The following is an 18,645-nucleotide window of genomic DNA, read 5'->3' on the forward strand; positions in this document are numbered from 1 at the left end:
AAGGAAATCTGGGAGAAATATAGAGAAGGAATTTAGGTTCAGTGAGAAGAAGTAGTTCTGAAGATGGCATTTTAAGTATGTCACAGACGGTTAGGGACACAGGGGACCACTTGAGAGAATAAATTTTGTTTTGGAAAAAGGTTTCACAAGGAACATATTTTAATTGAGAGTGGTGGGCAGTAGTTGATTTAAATCATGTGAGAGTATGCAGTAAGATGAGCAAATGAGGCGCTGAGGGAAAGAGATGTGTTTTGCTATTTGGGAAGCTAAATAATTGATTATGGTTGCAGTAGGGAGCATTTAATATGCAGATTGGCGACAGCACCAACAGCAGTTCGCAAACCGATAAATATGTTCACATGTAATGTAGATTTAAATGTTATGAAATCAGTTGAGAATCTATTTGTCTTTAGTTTAGATTTATATGGAAGTGAAAGGCACGAAAACTGGTTGAAACAACAAGAGCATAGAAAATTTTAAAATGTTGTACTATTGCAAAACTTCGGTAAAGAATCATGCAGACACATCTTAAGGCATCAAGAAATGAACAAGTTAATTAAATAGAGAGATGTGTGGGGCGTAAAAATTGTAGAGGTGGACCAAGATTTGAATACATCAAGGGTGTTCAAATTGACCTAGCTTTTTAGGAGATGAGGAATCTTGCATAGGACAAAACAATATGGAAAGCTGCATCACACCAGGTTTCAGGCTAAAGACAACAACAACAACAAAATGAACTTACTGGACCGCTAAAAGTTCATGATACTTGGGTTGGATATGTTTTTTGTCTTATAAACTAAAGGACAGACTGACTCTATATTCAGCACGGTGGTAAAATTTTATGATAAGGAAATTTTTTTTACTAGTGAATATGGCTAGGTTTTTACCAATGCACTAATGATAAACCGCAACCTATCACTTAACTAACCGAAATCAATCAAAGTGTTCAAATGGGCAACCGAAAAATACTCTGTGGGATAAGGTTTCCCACGGTATTACTGACTATAAGGTGCATATTTGATATAAGAAATATCCTAGGAATTTTTCCTTTTGCCCATTCTCTGTTAGCTATGGGGTCAACATTGTTATGTCAGATTTGACAGCGTTAACGAGATTAATTTGTCTGCCAGATGCCCTTCTTGAAGTAACAACTCAACCTGAGCAGAGTCTGTGTACCCCATCTGTCTGTGTCTAGTGTATAGCTCATGATCAAATGCGAAAACATTTTCAGAATGTTTGTGTAGCATGTGAATGAGGCGGGACGTGGGTACCAGCCCGGTATTTACCTACTTGGATGTGGAAAACCGCCTAAAAACCACATCCAGGCTGGCCGGCTCACCAGCTCTCGTCGTTAATACGTAATTTAATCAGAGGCTGGCTCGCCTTCCCGTGTCCCGGAAGCTGACGCTTTAGCGCTCTCGGCTATCCGGGCGGGTAAAGACTGATTACTGACGTTAATGTTTAACAAATGTTTTTAATGAAATTTCACCTGTTAAGAATTTGAATAAGGTGTTATCCTCTGACTGTTTTATAGCTTTATCCGACAGGAAATCTACTTAGTCTTCATTAAACTGACAATGGTACAAACAGATAATTTGAAACGAGGCTTGCCTTACTCCATTACCAGGTTGGAACCAAACTATGCGAAAGGTACTGGAGCACCTCTATCAGAGTCGAACACAAAAACATTTCAGCAGCCAGTGAACGACACCTGATCCATATGTAACATCATTAATTTCTTCTTCTGTGTCGCATTCATTTATCGCCAGGTTATCTAGTCCTTGCCACCGCACAAGGCCTGAACCACGTCTTACCTCCTCCGACTTCTTACCTCTCTCTTCACCTTCTTCCTCCTCCTCCTCCTCCTCCTCCTCCTCTGGCACCTCCTCCAGCAGGCGGCGTTCTCTGGACACAGTGTCTCCTGCTCCATCCAGTGGTGGCGGCTGCTCGAAACCCCCACCTGTGAAAGATAAATGTGAGAGTTGAAGAATTGACATTTGAACTACTTATAAATCACATGACATTTATAGATTTAAGTAGGCATCTAATACTTTGAGTTTAAGGCATCTACGTTCTTACGAAACCTAATGGCCTTTTATCCTGACTAATCATGAAACACATACATGAGCCACATTTCAAACTGATGAACTCTCCTCTGTCTCTCTCCACGCTCTGCAATGTTACTTCACAGAGGGATTTCGACAATTTCTTAAACGAATCTCCTTTCTTAACACTATGTCGCTGACTTATTGTTTATATGTAACTGTTACTAATGTTTTTCCACAGTGCACGTCTCAAATACTACTTCTTCCTCAAACACAAGCCAAAATTTACACCGACATATGGCAAATTCATTTCTCTTTTAATTATAGATATGTGTATTATAGCTAACTGCATTAATGCTGTGAGAGTGCTGACATCTTTTTTAATGTCAGTAGTCTCACAGTGTTAAAGTATCGCGTGATAAGTATTAAGGTGCCAATTTGCTCTTTTACTGGTACATCGCTAAGAATGGGACAGATTCGTAGTTTTCTGATGTCACTATGCAAATTCGTGCCGTGATGACCATGTACCGACTGCTACCATTTGTGGTCTAAACATTTAAGTCACATCACACAACGTACGTATTACATAATCCAAGAAATGGAGAAGTAATACTCTTAGTACTATCCTGAGAATGTAGACAGAGAGACAAAGTGTGCATTCCAAGAACTGCTTCACTGTTCTCCAACTAGTGTGTAGGTAATAACCCTTCACAAATATACCTCAATTACGAAATGAAATCACTCTGTGGCACAACTAAGATACGTCTATGAATACATCAAAATTTAAACTTACTGTTTAGGATGAATCAAAGAAATTCTAGAAAATTCACGATGCACAACATCTCAGATAACGTAATAAAGTCTTGAATCTTTTAGCACCACCAGAATTCAGTTTGGAAACAAAATTGTACGCTAGACAGTCTGTGGGTACTTACAGTAATACTCTGGCAAACCTGGCCAGTCGCCGTCCCAGATATTATCCTCTTCTTCCACCGGATAGTTATCGCCTCCGGAGCTGTGAATTAAGCTTAGAACTGCCGCCAGCTCATCCCTGGAGTGACTTTGTACCAGGGGTACACTGGTAAACTCCTCCAGACCACCTCCTGTCTGCAAAAAAATAAAATGATATGTCAGATACAGTAAAATGCGTTATCTATAGGCAACTACTAGTGACGTATGTAAAACCGTAATATTATTTACAGGTCTAGAGATATTCACTTGAAGCACAATTTCAAATGTGAATGAACGCAGTGCAGCACAACATTAATCACGCAAATTCTAATGAATGAATTTTAAAGTCGATACTCACAGGTTCTTGCTGATTACATTCAGAGTTAGGAGATAGTGAATTTGGAACTGACCAACCAGCAACGGCCATACCTGTGTACAGGCCATTGCAACGTTAATGAAAAAATCATAATCTTATCGAACACTGGTACCGGAACTGTATAATATAGAAAATAAAAATATTAATTGAAACAAAAATAGTCACAGACGCAAGAAAAAAGTGTTCGATCGTCGATACAAATGTAATAGGTAGACGGAAGGAGAGAGAGAGTGATACAATTTTGGGTGGGAAATTTTGTGTGTATATTTGTATCATCTATGTTAACTCGTATTTGTCTGCACGTATTTAGGCTCACAACGATTTAATTACTCACGTAAGACTTCTCTCCATGCGTTTCCAGTTCAAGTCGAATACAGAGATTGTAACACACTAACGTTCTTCATGAGCGTTCACATACATCTATACACAAGGTAACGTCGACGTACCAAAAATAATACTAAATTCGTACCTCTCATTAAAGTATCATCAGCGTATTTACTTCACTTCGTGTGACTCAAATTCAAATTCTGATTAAATGCCAAAATCTCCCTTAAATGCAGTACAACAATTTTCACATGCAACTAATGCCAAGGAAATAAAAAATAAATAATGGTGATGAATCGCTTTATGTCTCTGGTAAAAGTGTAACATCGTTGGGCGATAAGCGAAAAACGTTCGCCGCATATTATCTCTTTGTGCTGAATGCTGGCCACTGCTGGACACCTACTCTAGCGATGTTGTGTCATGCCATTCGTTACAATGTCAAATGTCATAATCGGATAACTCAACGCACAGGACATAAGTAGCTTTTACACATGTAAGTCTAGGTGAAACGGAAATTTGGCTTACCTTAGCGTACTTCCTCCAAAGGAGGAAGTATTTTTCCAGCGTTTGCAATCGCAACGCACTCTCGTCGAGCTCCATGGCATCGGCTATCTTCAGCCAACTGAAAGGGATCGTTTCCCCGGAAATGAATTGACCGATCGTCAACTGTCTTCAATTGTTGCGTGCACCATGAAGTAACGTGGGTGCTATGTATGTGCCTCCGATTCAGCGAGAATACACATCATTCAACAGCTGGTTTGCCACCCACTAAAACAACGTTGTGATGTGTAGCGTTAACACGAGGTAGATATTTTACTGAAATCCTCGTTTTATCAATGTTTATATATTTTTTGGGGTTCAGTATCTGGATAAGACTCATTTCTTTCATATTGTATTACAAGAGGTGTTGGGTGATAGGGCGCTGTACGTCAGGTGTACAGACAAATGTGTCTGTCGAATATAGTGATTCAGGATACTAAGACAAAATCATCGAACACCGAATGGTGTGGAGACAAAATCATCGAACACCGAATGGTGTGGTACCGAAATGTGACTTATTGATTTTTTTTATTCATAACTAGTAATTCATCTACTTTCGAAAACTGTTTTTTCACTACTTCCCTCTTAGTTATGAAAACGAAGCTAAAGTGATGTGAATATCGACCAGTCATTAGAGAACTTCAACTCAGGAAACTACAGCGTCCCTGTCGTTAGAGCTGCATCAATAACAGTGGCCACTGGAATAAACATCTCGTCACAGTCGAGACAATATATTCGTCTGTATTCCGTGTTACATCTCACATTTTTCAGTGTATAAGGATTTAGCCCATTGGTAACCCGTCTGTTGTGTCGGGACTCTGGATACACGAGACTTGTTCCTAGTGAAATATACAAATAGTTTCACGGTATGTCAGCCTAGTCGCTAGATAAAATAGGAGGAATATTAAACTACTACTAAAATGTGTTCATCAACTCCGCACCTATACAGTGACATATTACTGACTAGCATCAAGTAGTCAAGGTATGGACGAAAGCACTAGTGATTATTTGTGAAATCTGCGTAATAACTCCAAGTTACTCTTACTTCAGACAGTAATATGGAGGTCAAATATAGAGAGCCTCCATTTACGCGCACAAATGTTTTGATTGTTAGTTATAGACACGCACGCTGCAGTTGTAGCGATGAAGACCATTGATCTGGTAAACAACGTCCAGCACTGAGGTAGTTGTTAGGGGACTAAGCTGGGACTGTCGTCGTTCCATGATGGGAGTTGGAGTCTGGGGAGACAATTAACCGGCAAATGAAAAATTTTTCCAGTACTTACAGCAGGCAATGACACACCTGGGCATTCTCTGGAACGTGTTTAGAACGTGACACATTGGTGCGTTTTTGTTGCTAGCTAGATTTCTCATATACCAAACTGAATATTACATAGTAACTCTTCTGCCGGTAAGGTGGTGGGGGTGAGGGCGGCATAAAATACTTGTCCCAAGAGCACTGTACATTTCAATACATTGGAAATGTCAGTTAAGGAAAAGATGTTGTCTTTAATTTATGGTGTGGCTTAATTTGGAATTTAGTGAACGGGACACCTGCAGCAAGGCACATGTTCCAGATATCACTGGATAGACTGGCAGGAATGGAAGAGGGCACGTGATAGATTCGGAGAGTCTTGTGGCTGAGTTCAAAACAACTCCTGGAGCAAGACGTTTTTAGGATATAGGGGATGTCCATAAGCCGATGCGAGCCAGGAGTTGTCCAGCAAGAGCACCAGGAAAGCAGAATTGCGTCGAGGCAGAGACATTTACCAGGGAACAATTCTTTAATTCGCTTATCTTCCGACGCCGCCTTTATCATATCGTTTAAAATTTATCGTGTTAAGAGAGCAATATATTCACTACTATAAAGTCAACAATGTACTTCTGCTATTAATAGGAAGTACGTCTAACTGCAGAAAATTATAATAAATCCTAAAGTAATATATTCGGCAATCGACTTCAATACGTCTACAAAGGAGAATCCATTTCACAATTTGATGTGCTTCTTACATGTAAAGTACAATGATGGCATTATTCCCTTCGTTTCAGCGTGTTGCGCATCCTCCATATTACATTACGTAAGTTATTGTTTATGAGAAAGAAGCGCCTAGAGCAAGTTGCTTTATTATACTTATGTTTATGGGCTTATTTTACGAGCAAACATCTGTCTCTATTTTTACCTAATGCTTTGGAATTAAATTATTTTCTTTCGAAAACTATGTACGAAAATTACGAAAATAAGTGTCATTTGGTGTAAGCACATATGATTTTATGAGAATGCATGGTCTGTCATTGCTTACAGCCTCAACTTCCATGTTTTACATGTTATTGCCCACGCAGTGGATAGACAGGACAGTTTATCTAAGCAAAAAGAACACATCGTCAATTCTCAGTGTAATCACTGCGATTATCAACTGAGAAACTTGTGGTACAAGTGATCACAGGCAAGCCATCGACATATACAATAACGCAATTAAGTCATCCTAGTATTTTGGTGCGAACGCCCTTCAAGAAAATGTCTTCTGCTAATTAAAGACGATAAACAACTGGTCGTCATTGGTGATGATGACGGTGATGATGATGGTGATGATGATGATCTGCATAATCGTAAACGTCTTTCTGTAATATCCAAATGTTGCGCAGCCACGGAAATGTGAATCACTTCTTGGCTCTTATGATGCCGCCATCACTCATCGATGAAAATTCTACTTTGTAAAATAATGATTAACAGAGGATTCTAAGAAGGTAATCGATGAGGACTGAAAGCAAGTGTGATTTGCCTAATGAAGTCACCAGCGTCCCTGGTTCCACTGCTAACTAGCGTTATTCCCACCTCCACTTCGAATCCAACTACCGACTTTGGTGCCTTCCCAAATACAGATGTACCTTTCGTTTACAGCCGAGTCCCATTGATAAAAGTGTCTCCTGCATATGATGTTCTCTAAGCTCTAACACAATTAGTGGTAGCTAATCACGTCTTCTTTTGTTCTACTGCATATTTATTTATTTATTTACACTTCAAGTTACTTAGAACCATATTGAAGAGAAAATGTCCAAGATCATGGAACATGGTAGTACATGAAATTACAACATAAAAGTAATAACAGATAAAAATAAAATTATTACGAACCAGAAAAACGTCATTCATTAAGATTAAGTAAAAGCGAACAACAATACAACAACAGTCAGCTTAGTTTTTCAAGGAACTCCTCGACAGAATAGAAGGAGTGACCCATGAGCAACCTCTTATGTTTACATTTCAAAGCTTGTGGATTACTGCTAAGAATTATGAATTAGAGTGGTGGCTTACAGAAAAGGGATGCTGCAGAATATTGCACAACTTTCTGCACAAGAGTTAAGGAAGTGCGATCCAAATGCAGGTTTGAATTCTGCCGCGTATTAATTAAATAAAAGCTACTTATTCGTGGAAATAAGCTAATATTGTTAACAAGAAATTTCACTACGGAATACATGTATTGGGACGCCAATGTCAAAATAAGCAGTCTCTAGAACAAGAGTCGACAAGAGGTTCGTGGACTTACACCACTTACTGCAAGAACCAACAGTTTCTGAACAAAAAAATATCCTTTTAGAACGGGAAGAGTTACCCCCGAATATAATACCATACGACAGAAGCGAATAAATTAAGCAAAGTAGATTAATTTTCGTGTCTAACGATGACTCACTTCAGATACCGTTAGAATATTAAAAATGGAAGCATTAAGACTTTGAACAAGATCCTGAACGTGGAATTTCCACGACAGTTTTCTATCTATCTGAACACATAGAAATTTGAACTGTTCAGTTTCACTAATCATATGCCCATACTGTGAAATTAAAACGTCAGGTTTTGATGAACTGTGTGTTATAAACTGTAATTACAGAGTCTTACTGTGATGTCGCGTTAGTATATTTTGTACAAGCCATGAACTTAGGTTCTGAACGCCACTATTTGAAACCGAGACAAAACGTGTGATACAAAATGATCGATTATCCTTACATACACAGCATTTTCAATTACTTTAGTAAACACTGATGGGATATAAATATGTCTAAAATTGTCTACATTATTCATTTCTCTCTTTTTATAAAGCGGCTTTACTACTGTTTGCTTAAATCGTTTAGAAAATTGACCATTCTTAAAAAGAAAAATTACAAATATGGGTAAATACAGTGTTAACATGTGCAACAAAGTACTTTAATATTCTGCAAAGCCAATTATCATAACCATGAGAGTCCTTAGACTTCAGTGATTTAATTATTGACTCTATCTCACACTTGTCTGTATCACAGAGGAGCGTTTCAGACATCAATGTCGAAAAGGCATTTGCCAAGAGAGTGATACGATCCATTTTAGAGGCTAAATTTTAATTTAATTCACCAGAAACGCTCAGAAACTGGTTGTTAAATACTGTACATCTATCTGATTCACCAGTGATAAGCATATTTTTACTGTGAACTGACTTTATATCGTCGATCTTGTTATGCTGACCAGATACATCCTTCACAACTGTCCATAAGGTTTTAAATGTAGCCTGTGAATTAGCTATTCTATTTCCATACCACATACTCCTTGCCTTCCTAATTACATTTTTAAGCACCTTACAGTACTGTTAGTAATGGGCTAGTGCAGCTTGATTGTGACTGCTTCTAACATTTGATGTGTTCACCACTTTTTTCTACGAGATATCCTTATCCTACTAGTCAGCCACCTGGCCTTTCTATTACTATTAGCATCTTGTTTAGAACGTTATAATGGAAGGCAACCCTCAAAGGGAATGAGAAATGTGTTAAGGAAAGCATTATATTTATCACCTATGTTATCAGGACTGTACAAACATCCTGCAACTCTGGTTCCTTGACAAGGTGTAACAAACTCTGTATTGCTGTTGGATTAAATTTCCTATGTAGTTTGTAATTATATGTGACATTTGTTTGAGTACAAAAGACTTTTGAGATTAAAATGTGTGCATCGTGAGCTGAAAGGCCTTTCACTCTTTTAATAACCGAATACCCATCTAATAATAAAGAATAAACAAAAATATTGTCTATCGCTGTGCTACTGTTCCTCGACACAGTAGGAAAAAAAATAGAGTCTGCATCAGATCATACGAATTTAAGAGACATACCAACATCATTTTTCTTGCACAACATTCAAATATCTGTTCAGTGGAGTGCAATGATGTGTCTATGTACTCAATTGGAATACTGTTATTTCATGCATAGCCACACCCCCACTCTACAAGGAACACCTTTAAAAATACCCAAATAATCTGTATCCTTGTAAAGGAAGCATCTGAACTCTCAAATGAATTAAGTAGTGCTCCAACATATCTATAATTACAGAGTATACATCTGTGAGCAATTTTCTAACTTTATCTCTAATACCTCTTATAGTTTGATAAAATATGCTAATTCCTACTCTGCTTGGAAACATGACATCCTCTGAGGGTGAGCCCTGAGTCAGAGGGACTTCCTTTAAGCAGGTATACCGATCAGCTGACTTCAATCTAAAAACGGAGCACCTCTAACACCAACTACTACAGGAATTTTTCCATGAGTGATCCCACAACCATCCGCTACACTGTCATCTATACGCTTTGCCATCCTCACCTTGCCATACCTACTGAAGTGCAGGTCATGCCTCGTGAGTCCTGATCTGCCGATAGACCCAAATGGCACCACTGAAATGTGACCCACTCCCTTTGCGAACAGCACCCTCTCCAGCACCATGTTAACGCACCTGACAGCCACATTAAGATGAGTTTGATCACGAAGCTGAAACACTTCCACGAAATTCACATTAGTGCCACTAGATTGAGTAGCCATCTTTATCAGGTCAACCTTCATCATTTTCCCCGCCTCTATCAAGGCTGTTTCATGCTCCACCCACTATCACTACCTGATCCTCCTTTGTAAAATTAGTATATAACTCCCCTATGCTGTCTGTCACCTGGACGAACCTTGCACTAGGCTTCACAACGTTTGTGACCTGGTACTCCCTCCCCAACACTTCCTGCACCTTCTAGCGCACCTATCTAACGTGCAAACTGCCTAACAGTAGAAAGTTCTTCCTTCTTTTTGACTTTGCAGTTAACATAGGTCCTCTAACTGCTGAGGACTCCTGCATGTTCCCTACATCTAAAACTACAAGAGCCTCCTTTCCACTCTACTCTGACAGTACGTCAAATCTATTGCATATACACAAAGTATAACTGGCTGAACACCTCCTCCTCCTAGCTGCCTTCTATCCAACTGCCAGTTCACATTCCCCACCACCCCTCACTCTCCTCGCCCTATCTAGTTCCTCCTTTGCGTGTTGTAACTGCACCTGAAGGGCACAGATCTTATGCTCCTGCTTCTCTATCAACTTATTTCTACTACAGATTCTATACTCCCAGCACAGGATCTCGCTAGAATTCCCACTAGCCTCCCCACTGCATTCCCCCCAGTGACAATACTTTGAATAAACCCCACACCGTAATCCACTACTTACAAACATATCACAGAGCCCCCCCCCCCCCCCCCCCATGGTAAAATTTTACACTCATTGAAAAAAACTATGTTCAGTTACTCCAGTAGAACTATTTTAACTACTAACTGTAGCAGTATCGAATGTCTATGTCTGCTAAGAAAGAAGTTACTTGTATTAATACTACTACACCACGGATAATATCAATATCATCAAAACTTCACAAATTTTTTAGCTAAAACCAAAGGTTCTAGCGGTCACTCGAACACTCAACGAAGTTCAAAAACTGAATGAAAATGTTACTCAAATATTTCACTAGAAGCAATAAGAAAGTTCAGCTAATAACTAAAGCAACTCAAAACACAGCGAGCAAACGTTTCCCAGAAATTTATTAAATTGTTATTTCACCACAAACAGTACGAAACATCGTAGAAAACTATTAAATTTAATAAATGTATAACAGTGCACAAATAACTTTGTCCATTCTTAGCTTTATACCCGCTACAGCTGCAACTGCACGCCGCAAAATGTAAACACACTACATTAGGTATGGATGTTCAAGACTTTGTGTATGCTAATTGTTTCACCACAGTTCATTCAAGTTTCACACGCCCTGACGACCATCGGATGTTGTGTCAGAAGTGCCACTCGCTTTCTACACAATTGCTTCCGTATGTCGAACTGTCCAAACGGAGGTGGATGGAAAAATTTGTCTGTGTCGTTTGTTTTGCTGCTCGTGTGTACTATGTAAGACGACAGGTCTCGATAATATAAAAGAACCACTTCGCCTACAGGCCACAAGTGGCTCCTCAGGGAAGGATGCAGACTGGAGGGGCGTGGGGTCAGCACACCACTCTCCCGCTCAGAATGATGGTATTCCTGACCGAAGCCGCTACTATTCGGCCGAGTAGCTCCTTATTTGGCACCACGAGGCTGAGTGCGCCCCAAAAAATGGCAGCAGCGCATGGCGGCCTGGATGGTCACCCATGCAAGTGCCGACCACGCCCGATATCGCTTAACTTCGGTAAACTCACAGGAACCAGTGTATCCACTGCGGCAAGGCCGTTGGCCGTCTCGATAATACATAATTGTTTAAAATTTTATGTGTGATTTTTGAACGCCAGATACAATCACAACATGAAATTTTTGTGCAGCTGGTTAGACGTGATTTCACTTTTACAAAATGTTGCGATTACTTTAATCATTGAGCAGACATTTCGAATTACTTAACGGCAAGTATTTGTGCAGGTGACATATAAGAGTATACGACCATCGCAATATCACACATTCCCTCCAACAATTAAGCTTCCCTCTCGTCCCACCAACTTTCCGCTCCCACCCTATACATCGCACTTTATTCCTTGTAAACTGAGACGCTTGAATTAATTTGATTGTACTTCTCTGTTTCATGTAAACCCCTTTGGTCAATAGATTTAGCAAAAAATCTTACCACGGCAAGAGAACTGTAAGGCACCAACCATTGGAGTGGTCCTTGTGTTCCAAAACATTCACAAAGGCTTGAGGCTGGTCTCGGACACGTACACTTTTCTCTCGACATTATTTCACTGCAGCACTTGCTTAAATGAAATATTTGCTGTCAGACAAACAGAGAACAAGAAGTAAAAAAGAAGAAAAGCGATCTTTCTTTGCATAAGTTTTCCCACCTGTTTGGTGCCTACATTTCACACTTACCGCTACAGCGTGTCACTGATGTCCTCATCGATATTTATTTTAGTAGCTCAGTGTCCCGGTACAAGCGTCAGTGTCGGTCCTGTGCATAGTAGTGTGATACCTCACAACATGATGCACAGATGGCGAAGAATTAGGCGGGCAGGAGGTGTCGCAAAGGGTGCACAAAAGCCAAGTGCCCCTTATCTGTGCAGTCAAAGTACCACAACTTTTAACAGGGATACGTACTGAGAGGTCTCAGCTGCAGTTTCGATTGAAATAATTAATTATTGTAAAGTATACTTCTCAATTACAAGTTTATGAGAGACCTCTTGTCGCTTATTGCCATTATTTTCTTCAGTTCAGTAGGAATGGTAAAAGCTTCACTTGTTCTTCACACCCAGTATCCCCATTTATCTTAGCTGCTACGTTAATTGTAGACCAAAAGCGGAATATCAAGTCAGAGTAGCTGGAACAGGAAACTGAGAGTGCAGTTCTCAGTCAAAACCCAATTCAGACAAGTAATCGCAATGACAGCATATCAGATTCCTCTGCTGCACTTAATATAGCTACTGAATATGTAGCAGACACTACAGCTACCAGGAAACAGTGATTTTACGATTTAGAAGGGCCTAGAATGGTTTTCTCAATTAAATGAAAATGGTGGACAACGCTTCATGACTCTCGGAATTTGCTGCGTTTCGAGAAGAAAACAAATGATGTAGCCAGAAGTAGCGGGAGGCAAGACTTCTACTATGGCTCTGGGAGACAACACTACATTTCAGATCTGTGATGCCACTCCCACATATGGTGAGACACAACCAGATTTTCAACACCACAGTCATACTCTGTTCAAGATTGTGCAAAGTGTGGTAAGTACGTGTAGCACTGGAAAACGATCTCTCCTGGGGAACGCCAATTCCATTTATTAGAGGTAGATCTTCGAGTTCTAAATTCATTTATGCACTGAGGAAGTTTAACTCACTATGCGCTTAGGCAAGGGAACCAATGGATGCATGTTCTTTTCTACGTTTGATCCTTCTCACGTGCGGCCATTTACTTGACAGATTTCGTGTGCGAATACTGTCACCTGTTGACTGTCACAGAGTTCTTGAGAAAATGGAAATCGACCAGGAAAAACTAATATTTCAGACACACTGAAGATATTTCAGGGTTTTCTGCTTCGATATGTATATCCCTGAGTAATACATGTGTTTTAGATGAGAAAGCATCTTCATCTGATATGGAATCAATTTTTATTAGAACATGTGTAGGACAACACTACAAGGAATGCAGTGGGAGGTGTTCACAAGTGTGTTGTTTGTAGAGCCCTGCATGAACACTAGGTCTGTTCCTAACATTCGGAAGGTGACCAAGCTCTGCTGCCAAACGAGCGACATGCCAGATAGGAGGTGAGCCAGTCATTTCTCAAAAGGAATGCTGATGATCTGTAGTTCACAGACAGTATCCTATTTACCGTAATATGCATATATGGGCCGACGATTCTACATCGATGGAGGTAATACTAGACACATGTAGTATCAGTATTTCAACAGGTGCCAAAAGTGAAAAGTCATGTTCTACAGAAGACTTTGAATGGTGCTGAATCTCGTCACTTCCATCAAATCCTGTTACCTGGGTTCCTGCAGAATTTACCATTGATTGAACACTGATCTATGACAGGGCAGCTGCCTATTTGCAACTTTGAGTGAGGTGACACATAGCACGCAAGTCCTTTAGGTGTAATGCACTCGTCAGCGATAGCCAATATCTTGGCTGGCCCATTCTCCTGAACTTTACTCTGTAGAAATTGGCTTTAGAGATAAGTAAAGACCTTGGTGTATGCAGTCTCCATAATGATGTGTGTACACTATGATAATACGTGTTTACTGCCTGTGATATAATCCCAGAACAACTAGGGGTGTTGCAACCAATGCGTTATTCCATGATACATACGGCGGAAGGCAGCTTATCAGTGGCTGCCAGTAGTGTTGGGCACATGTTGTGAAGACTAGCACATGAACATGGTAATCATTGACAGTAGTAGTAGTAAGCCATGAATCCAAAGATTTGGGGAATTGCGAGCATTGTTTATAGGGAGTCATTTTCTTCCCTTGCTGTACACTACATCCTCTATAACTATAGAAACCCTTTAGCAGACGTTATGTAGATTGAAGTCATTTGCCAAGACGATTTTTTCAGCGGCAGAAGGTTTGTTTGTAGGAAATACTGCAGAGGCATCCAACTCCAAAATGTAAAAAACCTATGGTAAGAAATTCACTCAGAGGTGCTGTGTAATGCATTCAAATACTTGAAATTTCAAGTCATCCACTTCCTCCTGATTGCACTTTTCAGAAAACAGGAAGGATGCGAAAACATTAGAACCGGGCAGATATCAAGTTCATTTACTCTCTTCTCCACAAAAAATGACACTTGAAATGTCAAGCATTAGTGAAGGACTCATCTGCCCAACTAAACTACACAACAGGTGGCTCTGAAGTAGGTTGAAGTTTCATTTGCTATTTACTCATTGTTAACGTATTCAGTTTTCTGCTCGTGTTGTCTACATAAACAGCATTCACTGACTTATAGTGTCACAGTAAATGAGAAAATGTACACGTAGGGAGGTTGCAGCTCACTATACACAGAAGTACTGGAGGTGGGAGTGGGTAGGAAAGAGGGGAAAACAGCCACGCAGAAAGGACTCTCTGAACAGTGGCCTGTCTTCTGTTCAGTGCTTCCTACTTCCTCCGTCTAAATTTTCGTAACAGTGTTTATAATAAGATGGGGCAGTATTAAAATTACGTGTTGCCTTTTTTCATTTACGTAACGGATGGAAATGTTGTGGACTGACAAGCTACAAACATTTTTCTGTCCAAGATAGTATATAGAACGTGATCAGACATTTGTATAACAGAGGATGTACATTACGTTATTTAAACGCATATTTCAGAAAGCTTTTCGTGAAATAGTGTGTCAGATTTTCTGGGTTGGTGTGATTAGACAACTCCTAACCATCCAGCCATCTGAAGCTTATTAAGAACAGTCAGAACGTCCAAGAGTTCTTTCCATATCATATATATCAGTTGTCGAGTGATTCAAATAAAATGTGATACTTATATTTGTTATTAGATATCAATACACATCACTACAACTACTTGCAAAGTTAAGGCTTAAATATAGTTTCACAAAGAAAAAGCACATACAGATCAGCTGGATGAAGAAACTGACAGTAGCTTTCATTATATATATGAATTAATTAAGCCTGTGTAATATTATCCAAAAGGATGCTCGTGACATGAAACCAAAGATGGCTGAAAAGGATCTGGAAGAAATGGTGTAAAACTTAATCCTCAGAACTAAGCGTAATGTGCAAACAAATCCTTTACGAATGGTAAAATTTATCCGTCACACAATTTCACAAAGGTACAAATTTAGTATCGCAGGCCACTGTATGCCGTGTAACTGTGTGCTAGCACTTGTGCTTATGCTACTTACTATTAGCAGTAGGAAGACAGCGATATAGACCAGGGATTTTTGTTAAAGAAAGTTGATGTGCATTGGATAGTGTATATAGTAAAAAGAAATATTTATATGCTGTCTAGAAAACTGTATTGGGAGCATTGAGGAACATTTACCTGATAGAGAATCCTCTCTCAGATGAAGAAACTGTAAACACTGCAGTTGCAAAGCACTGTATAACATTCTGTTACATGGTTACATTAACTGTAGCAAGAATATAACACATCAGTTAATACAAGTGTGTTCACAAAAGACAGCCACATTTTTATTCCTGCTGATTCTCCAGATACAGAGATTTAATACTTGTGCGTATGGTAGTACAAACATTGGCAACTATTAGCACAGCTACATAGAGGAATGGAGATATATCAACTTTTCCATAACAACGAAACGTAAATTTTAAAATTCTACACAATTCAGCCTTTCGTAAACTATGTCTCAAATATAAGTTTTTCTAATCTATATGTTGATGCATTTCTTGAATCTACAGAAAGTATAAAAACTACAAGCACTGGAAAAAATTATGTCACATAATATAACACTAATTCACATTAATGCTAAAACTTTTGAGACAGTGCACGCAAAGCAGAAGTTTTGCTGGCTATAATTTGGCCAAATAGAAAACATATTCTCAGACAGAAACTCTATGTTCTCCATACTGCTGTTTTCTGCAGCTGTCTCTGCGCTGAGGAGTTACAGTATTCAGTTTCTTTTGCCTTTGTAGCTACTTGAAAAATATTACTGGTGTGGCACTGGGCTTCAGATTCATCTTGCCATCGATCCTCACTTTCTCCTCGTGGTTATCAGCGAAATCATTATACAATATACTATAAAGAAGTGAAATAAAACTTTTGTAACATAATATCATAATAACATGTATAGGCACAACCACACTAAAGACAGAAAGAAAGAGGAAGACAAAATCTGTAAATACAGTAATGATAAACTGATGAACGCCATGTCAAATCAACTGGGATCACTAACTCCATGTCAGTCAAGTAAGTTTACCGCTGAGAAGAGTCTGTCCACATTTGATACATTGACCTATTTTTATTCTATGTTTACAAGAATATGGTGTGCTATAAAATATTGCACATAGTCAATATACATGCCCAATGTCATGTCTCACAGTGACACATATAATGAAATTTGTGTTATAAGCTCTTGGAAAACAAAAATCTCTTACTTCGCATAGATAAGATTACCTCGTCCGTTTCATAAGGCTGCTCAGTGTCTTATATCACCTCTGTTTAATGAAACCATCAACTGCCCTCTTCTTTCCTCATACCGCAAATATACGAGCATGCAAACTCCACCTTTGTACAAGTGGAAAATACGAAAGCAGCACAAAATAGAGCAGTTTCAGCATGTCTGCAGAATGAGTTACAAATCGTCAGATACATATGGCACAACAAATAAATGCGGTTACTTCAAAACACTACGAAATTCATCACAAAATTCGTTCATGTTTGCCGTGTTGAAGCTCGCAGATGTAGCATCTGTGCGAAAAGGCGTCTGAACAAAGTTCAAACAAATACACATAGAATAGCAAAGTTTGTGACACTGTTCGTTTCCGTTAATCTTCAAAACAGTAATCCAACTTCGGAAAGCGAAATAACTTGAGAGAGAGATCGGTGGCAGAAAATGGTGTCGCAACGGATCAGCCAATCACACGCGACTTCACCTATGAACACCCTCTCTCTGCATACAGGCTCTCTAGGCCACCTCTGTAGAAATACAGATATCTCACATAATTACGCTATACGCACGTTCCCTTCAGTAGTTCATATGAGCTTGTGGGGCTACAGCGATCTGCTCCAAGCTCACCTGCAACTTTACGCAAAACAGCGATCTTCCCAACAGTAACTGTTATTTATATATTCAGATTTATCTCCATAGGCAATTTTCTGAAACAGCTTCAGTATTAAGGAATGCACATAAAGCGCTTTTGCTAGGTAACAGCTCCCACCAACAACTCACACTGGGCAGAATGTTTCTGTCTGACCAGTAGAGGTTACCAAGTGAAGTGACTGCGTCGGAATACAGGAGCTAGATGATACAGTTACAAGTGCGAAGACACAAAATACCAAAAGAAGTATACTGCTTTTTATGCAGCCTATTTAATTCCTTAAGTTTCCAAATGACTCAAGGTACATCTCTCAGGAAGGTTCATATACTACTGCACATGGCTGGACCCTCTTTCTTCTGATAAACTTTGCCATTAAAGGTAAGCTGATTATGTGTCTGTATCATTTGAAAATGCCGGTAACTTCTAATTTTCTGAGACAGATACCCTTTTATATTATACTAAATTTTTGAAAAAGATAGCAGAGTCTCCGAGTATTTCTCCGTTTTCATTACAGGCGTTTATACATATATGCCTGCTACCTTGGTACATTTCCTATTCTAACACTTAGATCTCCCATAACGAACATGTGGTTTTTATTCAAACTCCTAATCATCACATGTAATTATATGTAAAAAGACCTGGAGGAGTCAATATTTCCTTATTGTGGAGCATTAGTTCCTATTGTTATTTGGATTCCACTTCTACCTATAATTCCTACTAGTACAATGCGTTCATTTGCATTTCATTTTAAGTATTTTATTATAATAGTTTCTACGATGTAGATGGCAACATTTTCACACCCTCTTTGTTCCTGTTTTCCCCGATGCAGATCAAAGTATAGTTTTCTACATATTCATTTCTAGATGTTTTGTTCCTTGTTTCTGTAACTGAGGGAAAA

The 18,645-nt window shown here is 39.2% G+C and overlaps 1 protein-coding gene across 1 annotated transcript; it reads right to left on the minus strand.

Annotated features, from left to right (window-relative positions):
- Nucleotides 1-578: 578 nt before the first annotated feature.
- LOC126284246 (uncharacterized) lies at nt 579-3,773 on the minus strand. Its single transcript, XM_049983043.1, has 4 exons — nt 3,707-3,773; nt 3,355-3,425; nt 2,981-3,152; nt 579-1,960 (listed from the first exon to the last, which is right to left on the minus strand). Exons 2-4 carry the CDS (start codon nt 3,421-3,423, stop codon nt 1,668-1,670), a joined length of 534 nt encoding a protein of 177 aa, XP_049839000.1. The 5' UTR covers nt 3,424-3,425; nt 3,707-3,773; the 3' UTR covers nt 579-1,667.
- Nucleotides 3,774-18,645: the final 14,872 nt, after the last annotated feature.

This window comes from Schistocerca gregaria, chromosome 8 (assembly GCF_023897955.1).
Source record: "Schistocerca gregaria isolate iqSchGreg1 chromosome 8, iqSchGreg1.2, whole genome shotgun sequence".
NCBI classification, from domain to species: domain Eukaryota; kingdom Metazoa; phylum Arthropoda; class Insecta; order Orthoptera; family Acrididae; genus Schistocerca; species Schistocerca gregaria.